At 53.7% G+C, this 19,772-nt stretch overlaps 1 protein-coding gene across 2 annotated transcripts in view; it reads left to right on the top strand.

The window, feature by feature from the left end:
* Window positions 1-19,772, top strand: part of Agpat4 (1-acylglycerol-3-phosphate O-acyltransferase 4) — a 104,829-nt gene that overhangs the window by 76,152 nt on the left and 8,905 nt on the right. For both annotated transcript variants that reach the window (XM_027939542.2, XM_027939543.2), the window contains exon 3: window positions 10,001-10,170. In XM_027939542.2, the coding sequence (XP_027795343.1) occupies window positions 10,001-10,170 (170 nt within the window). The remainder of the gene's footprint in view (window positions 1-10,000; window positions 10,171-19,772) is intronic.

Genomic DNA, 19,772 nt, shown 5'->3' on the forward strand with positions numbered 1-19,772 from the left:
AGGAAGAGATAGGAGGCCAGAAAGGAGGACCGAGCTTGACTGGGAGGGGCGGGTCTTGCGGCCTCCCTCTAGGCGCCCCTGAGAGGTCTCCCACCTCTCCTGCCAGGCTGAGGACCAGCCTCAGCATGTGAGGCCCAGGGACAAACCACCAACACGCCATGGCGTGCCCCTATTTCCAGGTTCTCCGTGAAAACTCAGGTTGGAAGAGTGTCCCCCCAGGTCTAGGGCACACCGTCCTGCCTCTTCCCATCTTCAGGTCCAACCTTGGGGCCTGGAGCCTAACAAGGTCATCTCCCCTCTGCGGGGAGGGAGAGCCTGGACAGAACCCGGCCGCAGACAGCTTTCCCTTCTCCAAGACATTAGCACGTCCCCTGCCACACCGGAGAAGAACGCGGAAGTCTGATGGCAGAGCTCTGGGGGCCTATGGGAAGGGGAAGGGACTTTAGGTCACTAGGCATTCCAGCCAGAGCGCAGTGGGCACACCGCCCGTGGCTGCGGGGAAGGCTCAGGCAGCACAGGGTGGGAGGCTCGCAGGCTGTGGCTGGTCGCTGTCTTGAGGGGCACAGCATTTGCAGAGAGGTGTGTGAGGCTGGGGCGGGTAGCCAGGGGCCGTTGCTGGGGCGCTCCTGGCAGGGGCTTTGCAGCTCGCTATAACCCGGTTTAGCCGGATGTCACTCTGCTGGGTCTTGTTGAGTAGAATGGAAGCTGAGTGTCTGCTGTCCTTCCTTCCCTAAGGATACCCAGGACCTCGACAGAGAGGACTTAGCAAACGCGGTGCTCGCTCATTAGATTTAAGGTCAGGGGTGCCCTAAGCCCCCCGAGGTTAAAGAGTGAAGAAGGCCAGGTGCTGACCCAGGCTGCCCTACAGCCTGAGAGGTGACAGATGTCATCCGTCAGAGGACAGGAGTCCTGGGGAGGTTGAGCTCTCCAAAGTCACTCTGTCGAGAGGTGAGGCTGGGGGCGCTTCAGAGCTTTAATCTCTCCAAATACAGCAGCATTGGAATGTGGGGCATTTTCAAATTGCATTTTAATCTTCATCTTTAGAAATTAAAAAAACGAGAAAAGAAAATCCATGGACAGCTTTGGCCTTCCTTGTTCATGGGAATTCTTCGTCCATCTGTCCTTGCTGCTCTAGGGGAGGGGTGGATGTTGGATCAAGGCTGGGGTGTCCTGGGCTCATGCCTGCTGGGTCTCCTCTTCTGTGGAAGAGGCAATTCGATTCCTTTAATTATTTTTATTATAAAAAAAAAAATCTAAGAGCACAGAGAGTTGCATCAGAATTCCCCACAGTCACAGCCCCTCGTTTAACTCTGAATATTTCCTTCTACTGGCAGTTACTGAATCATTAATTGGGTGATGAAAATTTATAAACTCCCACCATGTTCATCATGAAACATCACCCTGGGTTATGAGACACATTTTAAAAACACGAACACAATGTTGTCATCACAACTGTAGAAATGAACAATATTTTCTTTTGTTAATTTGTTCTCATTAGTTATACATGACCGCAGAATGCACTTCAACTCACTGTACACAAATGAAGCACAACTTTCCATTTCTCTGGTTGTACAAGATGCGGAGTCACACCATTCGTGTAACCATATATGTACACAGTAATAATGTCCAACTCCTTCCACCATCTCCCCCGCCCTGTGCCTCCTCCCCACATTCCCTCTGCCCAATCCAAAGTTTCTGCATTCTTCCCTTGACCTCCCCCCACCCCAATTGTGGGTCAGCATCCACTTAACAGAGAAGACATTTGGGCTTTGATTTTTTGGGGGATTGGCTTATTTCACTTAGCATGATATTCTCTAGTTTCATCCATTTACCTGCAATTGCCATAACTTAACCACTGAGCCACAACTCCAGCGCCCCCCTTTTAAAACACTTTTAGTTGTAGATGGACATAATACCTTTATTTTACCTATTTTTATGTTGTGCTGAGGATCAAGTCCAGTGCCAGGCAAGCCACAGCTCCAGCCCTTTATAATTTATTTTGAGACAGGATCTTGCTAAGTTGCTTAGGGCCTTGCTAAATTGCTGAGACTGGCTCAAACTTGGGATTCTCCTGCCTCAGCCTCTGGAGCTGCTGGGATTACAGGTGTGTGCCACTGTGCCCGGTTTCAGAACAAACCTTTGAGTTGGTGTTTTATGTGTATATTGCAGACGAGGAGCTGCCCACAGGCCTGCCAGAGGGCAAGGCAGGTTGCCCCCCATCTTCCTCTTTCCCACCCCTCATTCTCTGCTCCCCACCTGTGTAATTATGGCTTTAGCATCTAGGCCTCTTGGCGTCCCTGTGGGGCTAGTGGCCCTGGGTGGGCTCCGCTGCAGCACACCCGTGCCCTGGCTGTGGGGTGTGGGCCCTACCTCATCTGTCTGTATTCCAGTGTCCACATCTGCCACAGGGGACAGTGGTGTCTCACACAGCTGTCACGAGCTCACCCAATGTCAGTTGCTGACCTTCTCCTCCTCCTCCTCCTCGACACTAGGAAATCCGTTACCCCCTCCTCTCCACTTCTCCTTCGGTCCTTCTGCTTCTCTTTCTCACCTACTTCTTTCCAGCAGAACGGCACCATAACCCAGGGCATAGCAGGCCAGGGTCATCCCCACACGCCAAGCCGCAGCTCTGGTCACTGGGCCTTCAGCCACTGCAGGTGCCACAGAGAGCCTTAACCCCTAGCCCCAGGCGGGGCCTCAGGATAGGGTGCTTTCAGGTGGAAGGATCTGGAGGACCCTCGGCTGGGGAGGGCTGTCTCCTGGGAGCTGCCAGATGGCTGCGGTGTCTGCAGGTGCGGAGGACCCGGGCTGCCCATGTGTCAGAGCCAGGGAAGGGCCCAGGGGATGGCACAGCGGCCAGTGGACGGCACCAGTGGCTGTCAGCCTCCTTCACAAAGTCAGGGTCACAGAGTGAGTAGAGGGTCACTGAAGTGCTCCAGTTGTGTCACTGTGGGGGCGGCACCGGTGACAACAGCTGCTGCTCCGTGGCCGGGTGTCCTTTATTCTCCTCTTAGCCCTCTCTGTGTCTGGGATGCGAGGACCAGCAGGGCCCCCAGGTGACTCAGCTGCAGGGGCCATCGCTTGCCCTGGACTCACTGAATAGCCCAGTGTGCAGGTGGGGGTCAGCAGGGCTGTGTGGGCGCTCTTTACCTGGTGGCACCTGGCCGTCCCCAGTGGCCTTCCTGGTGAGGACCTTGGTGTTGGTGGGCCTGGGTTCCTGTGACTTGCTGAGTCTGTATGTGCCTCTGGGTGCCCCCACACAGTCTCTCTACCACAGCCTGGGCCGGGTGCCGTGTGCCCAGCAGATGCCAGGGCAGGGCACAGACGTCACTCACCCCAGTCTCCAAGCCCTGGAGCCTCGGCCGACCTGCCTCCTCCCTCCTGGCATTTCTCCTGAGTGTCATTTGCAGCCTGGGTCCTGGGGAGCAGAGCCCCTGTCTCTTTCCCCTTCGGCTTCAGTTCCTTTGGGCGTCTGGGTTGAAGGATCAGCATTACAAGTTTTCAATCCTCTACTCAATGAGAGGCTCCAGTTCTTGTTAATGAGCGCTAGTGAGCAGGGCACCCTGACCAACTGGGAAGGTGAGTGCTTCGGGGCACGGCCGCGCCTTGGTTCTCTTGGACCCTCCTGTCCCACTGACCGCAGGCCCCTGGCCCGCCGTGGCGCTGGTTCTGTGCAACCCTAGCTCTTGGCCAGCGACCTTCCTGTCACAGGCCCCCCTTCCCCGGTGCTGAAGACAGGGTCTTCAGTGTCCCTCACGGCCCACTGACTGAAGGCTTGGTGTCCGCCTGTGGCTCTTCCAGGAGGCGGTGGAACCTGGAGAGGTGAAAGGTTAGGGCACTGGGCGTGTGCCCGGGAAGGGGATGTCGGGAGCCTGGCCCTTTTCTCTCTCACTTCCCAGTGGCTGAGGTGAGCAGCCTTGTTCCTCCAAATGCTTCCACCACGATGGGCCAAGGCAGAGGACCCAACCGGCCATGGACTGACCCCTCTGAAACCATGGCCCCAGTAAGTCTTTCCTCCTTTAGGTTACACCACAGGTGTTTTCCACAGCCGCAGGTCAGGGTCATCCCACAGGTGCCCTGGGTGTCTTTCTGCGTCTTGTTGGAGGTACCCTTTGGTCAGCTTCCTCACTGCTGCTGTCATGCCAGATTCGTGGGACCCCAAAAGACCTCCAGGAGCCCAATCCGATGCAGTCACACAAGAGTCTTTATGGCAAGCTCGAGCCTGGACTCACAACCGTTCCCGACGCAGCGGTCCCAGGGAGTGAGTCCTGGTCCTTTGTTCAGTGAGATTTTATAGGTTTGGGGGGATACTCTATGCGTCACACCATCACACAGCAAATCATTCCACACCACGGGAAAGTCAAACAACAACTCTTAACATTGATTAGCACATTCAATGGGTAGGGGTGATTGGTTAGTTCAAGAGGGGGATTCCTTTGAACTGATTGGTTTAGGCCATGAGGGGAGTACGTGCTGAACGACATGGTTTCCCAACACGTTATCAACCACCATAAACTACTGGGAGGGTCATCTGGCATCCCAGGTGTTTCCCTGTCTCATGCTGATTGGTGGTTGCTAGGGGGTTGCTATGGGTCCACACCTAGCCCGACTGAGTCAGGGACACCTGGTGCAGCAGATCTCTCCTGTTATTTGTAGACAAACAACTCAGCAGGGTGGGTATGTGCCTAGGAGTGCTCTGTGGGTTTTTCCAAGGACAAGGGTCACGCCCCTTCCTTGGACAGGCTTTGCTCTGAGGTAGAGGCTGGAATCTGTTGCCACCCTTGATAAGGGTGGGCAAGACAGGCTGAAATGGAGTCACATCAGTTTCTCACTGCGACTTAAAGACCCAACCAGAGCAATTGTAGACGAGGAAGAGTTTGTTTTGAGGGTGCACAGTTTCAGAGGTCTCAGTTCATAGAAGGCCGGCTGCATTCCCTGGGGCTCCAGGTGAGGCAGAACATCATGGCAGAAGAGTGTGGCAGAGGGAAGCAGCTCACCTGATGATCAGGAAGCAGAGAGAGAGAGAGAGAGAGACTCCACTTGCCAGATATAAATTATGTTGCAAAGCCATGCCCCCAATTTCCCATCTCCAGCCACACCCCACCATTTCAGGGGATGCCCGAACAAGTTAATCAAATTAACTCAGTCAGTCCCTATCAGAGGACTAACTTCACTGGTTGGGTCAAGACTCCCACAACCCAATCACTTCTCCTGAGCCTCCTTGCATGGTCTCACAGTGAGCTTTTGGGGGACACCTCACATCCAAACCATAACAGTGCCCAAGACTGTGTCCTTTGCAAGACCATGGAGGGCGAGTGGACGTATGGAATCTGTTGCCCCCATTGATAACGGTGGGCAGGACAGGCTGGAATGCCTTCATGTTGATGGAGCCCCCAGCACCCACAGAGCCCGGGCGTCCCGGGCTGAGGGCACGCAGTAGTTCTGGCAATGGCGCAGGAGCGTAAATGAAACCCGAGTCCACACAGTTATTTACCCAGGAACACCTAACTAAAACACCAACTAGGAAGTCATTCAGCTAAAGGCAGAAGCTTCCCAAGCATCCACCATGTGCTGGGGGCTGAGCCAGGACATGGGAAGGCAGCGGTGAGCCAGAGGTGGGCCAGGCGTCAAAGGTGACACAGTGTGACTGACAGGACTGTTCATACTCTGTGGCAGTGGGTGTTACCCGATGGGGCTTCGCCTTGAAGGAGCTTGCATTGCGTGTCCAGGTAATAGGAAGGGGACTCTCTCACTGTTGACTCATCATAGATCTGAAAGGTCTTTTTGCAGGGCAATTTGGAAGTATCTGTAAAATTTTAAATATGTGTACTCTTCAACACTTGATTCCTTTTTTTTTTTTTTTGTATATCTAAGTTGGAGGAATACATGTACAAGTATTTTTTAAACCATGTATTTTCAATGATGCTGATTATGATATTATTTGTAATAGTACAAAAGAGGGGGGAATGCTAATCAATAGATGAATGGCTGGAGAGTCATGTTACACCCATACCATGAACTTGGGAAGTTGCCATTTTAGCTATTTTTTAACCTTGAAATGGATATTTTATATATTGAACAAAGAATGAGAGAGCTCCGTATATCTCCATTGCTTCATCTTTAAAGTGGGGCTAATAGCTGGACACAGCGGCACGTGCCTGTAATCCCAGTGACTCAGGAGGCTGAGGCAGGAGGATCACAAGTTTGAGACCAGTCTCAGTAACTTAGTGAGGCCCTGAGCAACTTAGCAAGACCCTGTCTGAAAATAAAAAATAAAAGGGCTGGGGATGTAGTTCAGTAGTTAAGCACCCCTGGGTTCATTTGTGGAGGAGGTGTATGTGTGTGTGTGTGTGTGTGTGTGTGTGTGTGTGTGTGTGTAGGTGTGTTGATGCCCAGGGAAAGGCTGGAAGCCTTCCTTCCCAACTGTCCCTCCTGTTCATGATGGTTAGTCCTGGAGAAGGGGTGGGATGGGCTGGTCACTGAAGGTTCTCAGTCAGTTCAGCCACTGGGACAGCCAACACAGCCAGGTGCCTTCAGGGGCTGGTCACAGGAACTGCCTGATCAACTCTGGGGTGGTCAGGGGGTCTCCATAGGGCTTCATCCTGCACCTGAGGCTGGAGCCGGGCATTCACAGGGCAGGCAGGAGGGGCAAGGGACACAAAATGAGGAAAGTTACAGGTGGGAGCCCCATGAGAGGGCTGGATCTTGAATTGGTTCTTATTGCATCTGGCATTGTCAAGGATCTGGAGCTGATGGAGATCTGGCATCGGTGGGGATCTCATGTTGACGGGGATCTGGTATTGATGGGGGTCTGGCGTTGACGGGGATCTGGAGTTGATGGAGATCTGGCATTGACGGGGATCTGGAGTTGATGGAGATCTGGCATCAGTGGGGATCTCGTGTTGACGGGGATCTGGCGTTGACGGGGATCTGGCGTTGACGGGGATCTGGAGTTGATGGAGATCTGGCATCGGTGGGGATCTCGTGTTGACGGAGATCTGGCATTGACCAGGATCTGGTGTTGACCGGGATCTGGTGTTGAGGCGTTGATGGGGATCTGGTGTTGATGAGGATCTGGTGTTGCTGGGGATCTGGTTTTGACCGGGATCTGGTGTTGAGGCGTTGATGGGGATCTGGCGTCCACGGGGATCTGCCCCTGTTGACGGGATGGGCATCTTGCCCAAGCGCTGGCCAGGGGGTCAGAGAAGCTGGTGACGAACCAGGGGAAGGAGGAGCGCGGTGCAGAGCAGATCAGAGCGGCACGTGCCTACAGAGCAGAGCCGCGCCCTTCCCCCTGCCACCTGAACTTCCCGGGCAGCCCTGTGGGGCTCCCAACCCAGAAACAGACAAGAAAGGGAACGGGGAGCTGCGGCTCTGGCTCGCCTAGTGGCCCATTCCAAGCTCCAAGAGGAGGTTCACGCATTCCTCTGCATACAGCGGGGCTGTCTGGAGTCTTTTACGACGGGACCATATAATTATATTTCTTGTGAAGAGAAAAAACAATGGAAACCTCTTGGTAAAAGAAGGAGGGAAATGAAACTCTCCCAGCAGTGAGACCTGGGGTCCTGTTGCAGAGTCGGTGGCCTGTGCATGCAGGTGAGTGAGGAACTGGGTCTTTCACTGGAGCCCACCGGCCACTGGCCCCTCGCTGGGTCACCGTGATCTCCTCCTCACTGGCTTACCTGCTTCTGTCTTCCCAATTCCAGTCTGTCCCCCGTTCCGTCAGATTGATGCTTCAAAATAGAAATTGGGTGTGTGTCTGTTTCAGAATATTCTGGGGGCTTCTTGTTGTCTTTACAGCAGGGCATCTGGTCCGACAGCCTCTGCAGTACTCTCTCTGGGTCTCGTCTGTCTCCATCCCACCCCCGCCCTTCAGTGGTCCCACAACCTGTGGATGATAAAATGACCATGCACAGGACGGCTTGAAAAGTTGGCTGTTTATTGATCACCTACTATGCTCTGGGCACCCTGCACACAGGGTCACGTTTCATACCCGGAGTCTCTAAAAGCATTTGCCACCCCTGTTTTACAGACCGGGGGGATACTGAGACACAAGCCAAAGCCTCATGCCTGGTGAGTGGCACTGCAGGTTTGGAGCCAACTCCCTGAACCGACAGCCTGCAGCCATCCCTGACAGGCGCGTCTCTGTCCCCTTGCCACGCTGCTTTGTGGTTCCTGAGCTGTCGTCCCTAGGCAGGGATCCCCAGGACAGCAGAGTCTGATCTGGGGACCTGGGTCCTCCAGCCCTCTCATGGTGCTCACACATGCTAGGCAACCACATGGTGCTGGTAGAAAATACCAACGTGCCAGGTGCTTGGTGGGCACTAGGGTTCCACTCGGGTCAGGAAGAACCCAACAATAAAGCTCTTGCCTTGTGGAGCCTGTGGTCGTGATGGGGGAGATGATCTCGTGCTGTAATCATAAGTGCTGGGCTGGGAGGGTCCTGGGGAACATGCAGTTGGTGGGCATGCATGTTGGCTTAGGCAGGAGGAATGTCCTGTGAGCCCATGGCACTCATAAGGTGTGAGTGGCACCAGCGTCTCTGCTCTGTCCACTGACTCCCATGTGCTGGTCAGGGAGCGGATGGGTCCTGCTCCTCCTGTTTCTCAGAAATCCCTGCAGCACCAGAGCCTCTTCCCACCCCCCACCCCCATGGGGACAGTGTGACCCTTGCTGGGCGGCCCTGCCCGTCTATACGTGACTATTCCCTGGCTTGCCCCGTGGGGATCCACTGAGGCCGCTGCCCGGTGGGACAGCTGGACAGAGCAGGGCATGCTCTCTACTCCTGGAAAGAGGCAGCCACCTACCATCCGCTTCTACAAAAGGAAGTGAGCATTCTCTCTTGTTTTTAAGGGTACAGATCATGGTGGCTTGTGGGAGCTTCCTGTCTGTAGTGCTCTGTGTGCCCGCCATGTGACTGCCACTCCTGGGACTAGGACACTGTGGCACTGTGAAGTTAGCTTGACCACAGTCCCACCGTGCCCCTCCTTGGCCTCTAGACTGTGAGACCTTAGAGAGAGCTTAAATATTCTGCTCAGGGTCACACAGCTGTAATTGGATTTGGATTTGAACTTGTCCAGTTTGACTCCCATCCACATTCTTAATTACCCTGCCCGCCTGCCTGTGTGGCTCATGGAATTCATCTCTGAATTTCCATCATCGCAGGCTTAAGAACATCTCCAGCCTCCAGGAGAAAGGGCGGCCCAGGTCCCACCACTTACCTTTGTGTGCATGGGGGGGTGGGGTGGTGAGGGAGCCCTCTGCCAAATGGGTGATAAAAAAAAATTGGGGGGACTGTGCGACCATGCACATTGAAGTGTTTCTGGACAGCATGCACCCCAGGGGCTTTCCTTAGGCTACCAGGTTGGAAACTCATCACTTAGAGGCATGTTAAAGAGTATGCTCAAACTGGTCATTTTCACCTGAAAGAGGAAGTCTTACATTTTCACAGTCTCCTTTAAAGGCACATTATCAGCTTTATCAAAGCCTCGAGGATGACAACTGGGATCCACCCCTGCCTTCTGGGGCTGGAGCTGCTTCTGTGCCCCACAGCCCCCTCTTATCCAGGGTGCCCACAGACATCGCCCATAGCAGAGGAAACATGGTCACTTGTTGTCCTTTGGTGGAGTCTGTGACTGTGCCCCTTGGTCATTTTCCAGGAGGTTTAGAATTCCTGCATCAGCTCACGCTGCCTCTGCTGTTGACGCAAGGACGTGGATGCGGGGTGGCTTCAGTCTGTGTCATTTATTTTATTTTCTCCCAAGGCGCATAAGGGCGGACGTCGCTGGCTGTCCCAGAGCTTCCCCTGTTCCCTGGAGCTGGAGGTCCCTCATGCTTCCTTCTAAACCCTCCTAAGGACTGGGTCTAGGCTGAGAGGATCCCGGACTTGACGCCTAAAAGTTCTTCCTTTCCCAGTGGGGAGGGCAGAGCCCTGGCCAGAGGGACCCACCAGAGATCACAGGATGGCAAATAAGTGTCCTGTCACTGTGGTTTGTTCCAGAGCTGGTGATGTTGCTGGAGTGGTGGTCGGGCACAGAGTGCACCATCTACACGGACCCGAGGGCCTTCTCCAAGTATGGCACGGAGAACGCCATCGTCGTCCTCAACCACAAATTTGAAATCGACTTCCTCTGCGGCTGGAGCCTGGCGGAGCGCTTCGGGATCTTAGGGGTAAGCGGGGCGCGGCTGCCTGCTCGTGCGTTTCTCTAACGACACTAGCATAACCTGCCTCTTTGCTCTCCTCCAGAGTTTGCCGAAGAATCCGTAGAGTTTTTGCCGGATGAAATGTTCTTTAAAAGCTGCTTTTCATTCTTGCTGGGATCAGGATTAACATCTTATGAGCAATAAGGGGGGATCCTCATCATTGCTGTAGGCCAGGCATTTTAATAGTTCATTCCATCTTTATAGAAGCAGAGCAGGTGATATGCCAGTGGGTGACATATGCCACCTCCCTTTTTAAGTTAGAGAGAGCTTAAATATTCTGCTCAGGGTCACACAGCTGTAATTGGATTTGGATTTGAACTTGTCCAGTTTGACTCCCATCCACATTCTTAATTACCCTGCCCGCCTGCCTGTGTGGCTCAGGGAATTCATCTCTGAATTTCCATCATCGCAGGCTTAAGAACATTGAGCTCCCACGTGAGCAAGTTTGAATGGCACAATTCCAAAATATTATTAAATTCTGTTTTTCTCGATTTGGTTTGATTTCTTCTTGCATGCAGCTCACATACCTTTGGAACTGTGTCTCCCCCATTGACCTTTGTCATCTTTAATGCACGAAGGTGTGTCACGGTTAAGCCGGTCATGTCACATCCCTGAATCTGCAGCGGCACTGGAGAGTCGCAGTGGGAAGCGCAGCATCCGCCCGTGGGCCTGGGCGGGAAGGGCTCTGCCAGGGCTTTGTACCTGGGAACCATGCCTTGCAGACAGCGGGGACTGTGCATGTCACCCTTGTCCTTGGCAGCCCATGGAGACCACGGAGGACAGGGGCTGGAGGAGTTTGTGGGGCTGGGTTATCTGGGAAGGTGAGGGAGCCTCCTGCTGATAGCTTCTCTTTCATTTTCCTATTTACTCTCCATGCTTCTTTGGTGTGTGTGTGTGTGAGAGAGTGTGTGTTTTCAAAACAAAAGCAACAATTTTAGCACAGTTTCCCCCTTTATCTTTGGGGGATAAGTTCCAAGCCATTTTGAGGTTGCTCTACATTGTTCAGATTCTTCTGAACACCAGTGTGTACTGTTTTTCTTATAAATACAAACCTAGGATAGATTTTAATTTATAAATTATTCACAGTAAGAAATCAACAACTGCTACTAATGAAACTGAATAATTATAGTAATCTACTATAACAAAAGTTATTTGAAATTGCTGACTTGTTTATTTCTGGAATTTTCCACCGTTGACTCTGGGTAACTGAGACTGTAGAAAGCGGATCATGGCTAAGGGGAGCCACTGCCCCACCCTCTTCTGCCTCAGAGCTCCTGGCCTGGGGTCTTGGTTACCTTTCTGTGATTTGCATTCTCTCTGAGACAAGAGCACCCTGAACATGTCATAGTCCCTGACCTGGTTTGTCGTGGAGACCTCTGGTTGGAGATGGGACCCTTCCTGTGTTTGGGAGGGGGCACCTGGGGATGGCCGTCAGAACCTGCTTCCTGATGTGCCAACACCCCCTGGGACCAGTGCTCACAGGTCGTCTAGGCAGTGGTACCCCAGGCTTTCCAGTGGCTTTGGTGGCATTCCTGTTCAGAACCGTAAAGACGCCTGCAGTCTATGGCAGGAGTGCCTGGGCCAGTGTAGAAGGCCTCCTGGGCTCCTTCTGTGCTCCACGCCCTTCATCTGTGCCGTGGCCAACCTTGTACATCATCAGTCCCACTCCATAAATGAACTCCCAGAGCCCCGACCTTGCCCAAGGGCAGCAGCTAGTGAGCCACGTCCAGAGTCCTGCTCCTCCCCGGGAGGTGTGGAGGGAAAGCCGGGCTCCAGGGCCTGAGACCTGCTTCAGAGATGTTAAACAACAGGCCAGCAGCGGGGGACCAGGCTCCTAGCACCACCCTAGCTTGGGGTGCACCAGGGCTCAGTCCGAGGGCTGGGAGTCATCAAGCCCTTACCAGGTGGGACATGGAGCCATGGGAGCTAAGAGCTCAGGAAACAGATGGCTTAGGGCCCCCGGCCAGCACAGTGAGTACAAGCTGAACCCCACGGTGCACGTGGGGAGGTGGCCCATGGAGAGGGACCCAGGCCAGGGAGGGATCCAGGGGAGGGGAGAGGACCCAGGGGCAGAGAGGGACCCGGGGCAGAGAGGGATCCAGGGGCAGAGAGGGATCCAGGGGCAGAGAGGGATCCAGGGGCAGAGAGGGATCCAGGAGGGGGGGAGGGGACCCAGGAGAGGGGAGGGGACCCAGGGGCAGAGAAGGATGCAGGAGAGAGACCCAGGAAAGGGGAAGGGGACCCAGAGGTAGAGAGGGGCCCAGGAGAGGGGAAGGAGACCCGGGGCAGAGGAGGCCTGGGCTGGGAAGGGACGCTGGCCCAGAGAGGGAGGCAGACTCCCTCTCAACCCTTGTTAGTACTTTTCTAAGATCTGGAGGCTCTCCCTCCTGCGTGCAGGACCCGCCCACCCGCCTGTGCCCAGGGCGCTCCTCATCTTCACTCTCCATTCCTTAAGCGAATACCAGATCTAGAGGATTTCCTCGAACACTATTAAACCACACAGCTAATGTGGCTAAAAGGGGTGGAGGGTCGCCAGATGTAGGTGACTGGTTTTAGGAGGTAGAGGGTTTTGGGAGACACACCTGGAGGTGAGGGGGCGGGTCTCAAAGCCTGGCCCAGGCACCCTCTGACCTCACTGGATGCTCAATGGGGCCTCAGGTTTCATGGACTCTCACTAAAGAGCCCCTGAGTTTCTTTAGAATCGGGAGGAGAGCGAGAGGAAGTGAATCCCATTTTCTCTATAAACACCAGAGAAACAGCATGTGCTGTAGCCCCAGTGGGGCCAAGTGTTGGTGGATTGTAGGCCCTGGGGAGGGAGGAGGCAGAGAGGATGCGGAGGCCGAGAGGATGGGGACCAGGGACCTTATGGGGAGCTGGTGGAAGGTGCCAGGAGCCCCCCTCCAAATGTAGTAAAAAGCAGCTTTGCCGCCTGGCAGAGGAGCTGTGGCCCAGTACAACCCACAGTGCTGGAGGAGAGGCCTGGCCTCTTCCCAGAATCCTACTACCTTGGACAGGACAGCACCTTGTAATGGTCTGCAGAATCTTTTGTCTTCAATGACCTTTAAGACGAACCCTGCATTCATCACTCTCTTGTTGATAACTTGAGCTGAGGAGACCCCTCTGGAGCTGAGCTGTGAAGATCGTTCTGGAGATGCCTCTGGAGTCTGAGCTAAGGAGATCATTCTGGAAATGCCTCTGGGGTCTGAGCTGAGAGACCCCTCTGGACTCTGAGCTGAGGAGACCCCTCTGGAGCCTGAGCTGAGGAGACCCCTCTGGAGCCGAGCTATGGAGATCATTCTGGAGATGCCTCTGGAGTCACAGCAGAGAGACCCATCTGGAGCCTGAGCTACAGAGATGCCTCTGGAATCTGAGCTGAGAAGAATTCTCCTGAGTAATGGAATTCTCTCTGGAGCCAAGCTGTAGAGATCATTCTGGAGATGGCTCTGGAGTCGGAGCTGAGAGACGCCTCTGGAGCGTGAGCTGTGGAGACCCCTCTGGAGTCTGAGCTGTGGAGATCCTTCTGGAGTCTGAGCTGAGGAGAGCCCTCTGGAGTCTGAACTCTGGAGATCTCTCTGGAGCCTGAGCTATAGAGACCCCTCTGGAGCTGAGCTGTGGTGATTGTTCTGGAGATGCCTCTGGACTCTGAGCTGAGGAGACCCCTCTGGAGTCTGAGCTGAAGAGAGTCCAGTCTGAGCTGAGGAGACCCCTCTGGAGTCTGAGCTGAGGAGACCCCTCTGGAGCTGAGCAGGTTGCTTTTTAAGAAAGGAAGGAAGCATTTTCCTGAGCAGGCATTTTTCCTCCTCACCTGTGGAACGGTCCATGAGGAAACGAGTTTGAATCCAACTAAAGTGAAATCTGCAAAACTCTTGAACAAGGGGTTATCAGGTTCGTTTTGAGGGGAGAGTCATGGAATTCTCCTGAACAGAAGCCTCCAACCTTTGAAAGCATCCTAAGGCCCCACTGGTATGGCCAGGGGTGAGTCCACCAGCCTGACCCAGAGACTCGGCTCCTGTTCTGGCCAGGTCCCCAAAGCCTTGTCATGGGATCTCAGATGCCCACTGGCTCTTTCTTCCCTGGGGACAGCTGAGGGTGCTTGCCACCACAGGCCGGAAAAACTGGCGTGTCAGGCACAGGCTTGAGGCTTCAGCCCCGTTAGCTTGCCTTTCCCTTTGGTAAAACATGCACACGTCATGGTCCAGACTGTCCGCCTCTGGGCAGTGCCAGCCCTGCACTGCACAGATGTAGCTGTGCTGTCTTCAGTATTCACCTGCTGGGGACGTGTGGCTTGGAGGTTCACTCCAGGGCCACCTGGGACATCTTTAAGGACAAAGAAGCCATATCCCTGAGTTATCCACGGCAGCAGGAGGAGCCTCAAACTGAGCAGCTTACGTCCCCAGGCACCGGGACAATGACCTTTGCTCATGTGATCAGGAGTCCAGGCACAGCTCAGCAAGGTCACTCAGAAGGCCACAGTCAAGCTGTGGCGGGGAGGTGGTCTCACCCAGGGCCTCCAGTGTCTGTGGCCCACCTCCAATCTCATTGCAGGTCACGCTGACCCTGCCACGTGGGCCTTGGCATGCACATGGCCACCAGTCCCCCCAGAGCGAGCACTCAGGACAGAAGCCAGGGCACTTTTGTAGCTGGAACTTAGAAGGGACACCCATCACTTCTATGTCTGCCGTTTGTTAGAAGAGGACGAGTGTACCCAGCCAGCACTCAGGGGCGTGAGGCCGGGAAGTCACCGGGGCCAGCCCAACATCTCAGACCTCCATTTTCTGCTTAGTAACTATGACCCAGGGTGAACGAGGCAGTTCAGTCTAAAAACAGATTGAAACTTTGTTGTATTTCTTTGTCTAAAAAAGATAGAGGAGTGCAGAATTACTATTCCTGAGTAGAAGGGACATCCAAGTCCCTCAGAAAGCTGGGTCCTGCCTTTTAAATAAGATTCTTTTTTTAAAAATTAATTTTCTTTTTTTTTTTAATTTATTTTTTAGTTTTAGGTGGACACAATATCTTTATTTTATTTTTTTATGTGGTGCTGAGGATCAAACCCAGTGCCCTATGCATGCCAGGTGAGCACTCTACCACTGAGCCACTAATTTTCTTTTTTTTTTAATTTATTTTTTAGTTTTAGGCGGACACAATATCTTTATTTTATTTTTTTATGTGATGCTGAGGATCGAACCCAGTGCCCTATGCATGCCAGGTGAGCACTCCACCCTGTCTGAGCCACAACCCTAGCCCCCTTAAATAAGATCCTTAATGATGGCAACAAGCCACATATTTTCACAGTATGTGTCCAAGGAGTTGTGTACTGTGGGTGTGAGCCCTTGAAGACACTGTGCTGGGTGCTGTGGGTTGAAAGATAAGGTGTCTCCAAGGACCAGTGCTGTATGAAGGGAGGTGAAGGGACAGTGTGCATGGTTTTCCTGTGAGGCCACGTGATCTGAGGGCAACAGGACATGCTCACCTGGGGTGGCAGGATGCAGGTGGCCAGGCTGGTACTCAACCTGTTCCCTACAGGGCAGTGCCCTGGAGCACCCCAGGAGTGCCCCGGGAGGTTGTGGGTGTTAACCTTGGTGCTGTCGGAGTCCCGGGGAGGAGCTGGGCCCACTGTGGCAAAGACAGGACACAGGAGGGATGGAAGGGGAGGCTGGCGTGCGGGCAGTGCTATCTGGGACAGTGGGTAGGGAGGAATGTCACTATGTTAGCACTAGTCTAACGCCTAGTGTCTACCAGCTCATGGGAGACAGCAAAGGTGCCCAGGGAGGGACGCCACTGGTCCCTTTGTGCCATTTTCCTATTTTTGAAAAGCCAGATAAAGTTGAGGACAGAGCTTTTTGCTACCTGGGATTTACCCAGATGTTCTGTGCGAGATCCCTGTGCGGATGAAACCCCGTTCTTATGGAACATCTGGGCTGGGATTCGTCCACCCTGTCTGCAGCACCAGGCAGGCCCCGTGGGGACCGAGGGAGTGGGCAGGCTGCTGCTTCTGCCCTCACGGTTCACCTCCTGGGCCAGGTGTGGCACGGACAAGGAACCTGAGAGGATAGTGACAATAAGGTGACCAGGTGAGTCACCAGCCAGGAGAGGAGTGGCAGCTCAGGAGAGCCCCCGCTCGTGAGCTGACGAGTGGTCCCGGGCACACCAGCCGACTCTGGCTGCCCTCGGAAGACATGGCAAGGCCCCTCTTTCATTGACTGGAATTCTCTGGCAATGTCTTAACGAGCGTCCAGTTGTAAAGGAGGCTGGCGGCAGCGCTGGCCGGGTGGCCTGGTCCCCTGGGGCACAATGTACTGTGCCAGCCACATGGTCTGCTCTGGGATGCTGCTCACAGTTCTGTCTGCCCTGCCCCCCGTGCTGGCTCAGGGCCCTGTCACCTGCCACCCACACGCCTGCGACTGTGGGGCAAATGCCTGCTGCTTAGATGGGACTGCACACAGGGCAAACTGCCCCCACGACCTGCCCCTGGGAGTCCTGTTGTGCCACCTGCCCTCTTATGCCTTCTTGTCTTCCCAGCTGCTCAGGCCTAGAGCCACCCCAGGAAGGCCCTGTGCCAGCTGTTTGGAATAGGAACTGAGAGGGGCATGAGGACCTGTATCCAGGAAGGACAGTCCAGAGCCGTGTGCAGGGACCTCCTCTCTCTTCCATTCTGTCCTGATCACCATGACCCCTTGGAGCAGAGTCAGTGGTGATAAATGTCCTGCTGGACTGTGCTCCCTGACTGGCCCCCAAAGGCTGCTCCTGTCCCCAGGCACACCTGCCCAGCTGTGAACATACCACCTGGGCTTGGCAAGGGGAGGGATGTCGACTGGGGGCTGCAGGTGAAGATGTTGTCCGAAGCCCGAGAGCTGCGGGCAGTGGGCTGGGCTTTGGGGGACCACACGTACTTATTTCTAGTCTACGAGAAATGAATTCTTAGAGAGTGGGTTTTTTGTTTCAGGTGTGGTTTGCGCATTTCCCCCAGGGCTGTGACTAATTGTGAAACAGAGTTCATTTTGTTTAGCGACTCTCTGGAGAATTCTCTGGTAGAGTACAGTCCCCGGCATTTTCCTCCAGGCATCAAGAATGTAGAAAGCAAAGGAAGGAATGAGCATAAGCAATACTGGGCCCCATTTGTGGCACTCGAGTTTGTACACTCACACCCACATTCTCACTCTCTCTCTCTCACACACACACACACACTCTCTGTCTCTGTCTCTGTCTCTCTCTCTCTCTCTCTCTCCTGGTGCATCATCTTGAGCTCCGCTCTCTTTCCTGTGCATGACTCTGGTAGGGACTGAGAGTTCACGACTGGCCTGGCCACAGCCAGTCCTCTGCAGGCATGAGCCTTGCTGAAGAGAGGCTCCGCTCAACAACTTCCTTGCAGAGTCAGTGGCAGAGACAGAACAGAAACTGCCCCGCTTTGCTCTTCCTTGCCCACTAGGCTCTCGCCTGGACTCCACCAAACTTCAGTTGGCTGCTTTCTCCAGTTCATGGTCAAGAAAAACATCAAAGTGTTGAAGTGTGAACATTCCAACTAGCTTATTTATTTTTTTTTTTACAAACGTCTCACTGGTTTTTGAATTTCTACTTACGAGGCCTCAGTTTATATATGTAGTAGAAATAAATGACCACGGGTTAAACAAATGACTGACTGGTAGCCAAACTGATAAACCTGTGGGAACGGTCCTGTGTTTGAAAGATTTATCTAACGATGCCTTCATCTCTCTGAGTGGTCTTCACCCCTGACCAGGCTCTCTGCAGGTCCCCACGGAGGGTCAGAGGTTGTGGGGCATCACAGGAATGTGGCTGGGCAAGGTGCTGACGGTTTTTCGAGAACCTTAACATCCAGCACAGGCACTGAGGGTTTTCAAGCTAGCCCGCGGCAGGCTGCCGTGTTGGGGGAGACCTTGACTAGCACTCACAGAGTAATGCTGAAGTAAGGGTAACGAGAAGGGACACATGAGGATCATTCTTCACGGCACAAGTGAGGTGGCAGCCACCCAATCTCAGGCCTGGAAGGCACTGGATCCATGAGAGGCAGAGTGGATCTTTCCACTACCACGGGTCTCTGTACTGGTGGCCCCCTTGGCCAAGGTACTGCCTTCTGGGCTCATGGGATGGCTGTGTCCCTGGGTGGTAGTGGTCCTGACTTTGGCTGCCTCATGGGATGAGAAGGAGAGCTGCACCCCTCACCACCCCACATACCCTCTCATACACACACACGAGTTTTGTAGACTTTTAGCTGTAGAATGTATGATGACGAGGTGACCCTATACCAGTAGAAAATGGCAGGGCAGGACACTTCAGCAGCCCCATAGGTTGTGGATTACCCTGTACTACCTAAGAAATTCAGATTTTCAAGACATGCTGCATCTGGATGGGTCTGTACATAACTAACTCATCAGAAGAGCCTGTCGGGTCTACCTTCAAGCTCAATCTGGAGTCAGTGTATGTTTTCTTGGAAATTCCTTAAGGCTGTTGCCACCCACACACAGAAACCTTGATGGGCCTGAGAGGGTCCTGATGTTTATAATTTGTTTCTGGGGACCATAACTTCTAGTCTGTTAGTAATAAATTAGTTAAGTCACATAAGTCTGTTAGCACAGAGCCCATTGGTTAATGCTGGGATAAATATGACTTATTTATCATTGTGATGCTAACATTGGGTTTAGAAAATGGGCTGAATGAAGAGACCCTGGCTCTGTGCTAGGCCTGGGACAATGATAAGGGCCACACCCTTCACTACTTGTGGAAATTTCCATATGCTGTCCAGCCCTTTCCCCCACATTTTTATTGGTGCACTACAATTATAAGTAACGGGCTACTCGACCTTTGTGGGAACCCTGTGAAACTGATTAGTATCCATTTCCTTATGGCAGAGCTGAGAAACCCGAAGCTCAGAAAGGTTGTTTCTTGACCAAAGCCACACAGATGGAGCGGGGCTCCTGTCACTCAGACCCTGTGCCAAGGGTCCTTAGAACAGAAGGGAGTCTGGGTGCAAAAGGAGGAGGGCACGGCTACTGGGAAGGTGGCCCACGTGTCTGCTCCTGTGCCCCACTGACTTCAGCCTCAGAAGGAGACTGGCCAACACACTCGGCCTCCCCAGCCATTCGCCACGTGATGTGTGGTGCCAAGCAAGTCACTTCATGTCTCTGAGCCTTGGTTTGTAAAGTGCGGGACATTCCCGTGGGTTTAGAATCACATAGAACTCATACAAAGTGTGTGGCCTTGGGTGGGCAAAGGGCAGCCATCGCTCCCGCTGGAGAGTGTCCACACTGCCAGCACTCACCTCCGAGTCGGCTGTGGCCAGCCAGCTTCAGGTTGCATGGCTAGGTTCTCTTTGAGGGGATTTCCATGTCCAAAACAAAAAGCACATCAAAATGTGTTCGTGCTCCTCTTCCCCACAGGGAGGGCGAAGTTTGCTTTTTAAACAAGGTAGAAAGTGGGAGCGGGGGAAGGAAGGACCGTGTGGGGGCGTCTTCGCGTTGGCCCTGGGTGGCTCAGGTTTAGGGCTCAACCAGGCAGCCGTCAGGAGCAGCTCAGCCTGACTCCCCTGGGATATGAGACCTCCCCAGCTTGAGGGA

This window comes from Marmota flaviventris, chromosome 6 (assembly GCF_047511675.1).
Source record: "Marmota flaviventris isolate mMarFla1 chromosome 6, mMarFla1.hap1, whole genome shotgun sequence".
Taxonomy (NCBI): Eukaryota; Metazoa; Chordata; class Mammalia; order Rodentia; family Sciuridae; genus Marmota; species Marmota flaviventris.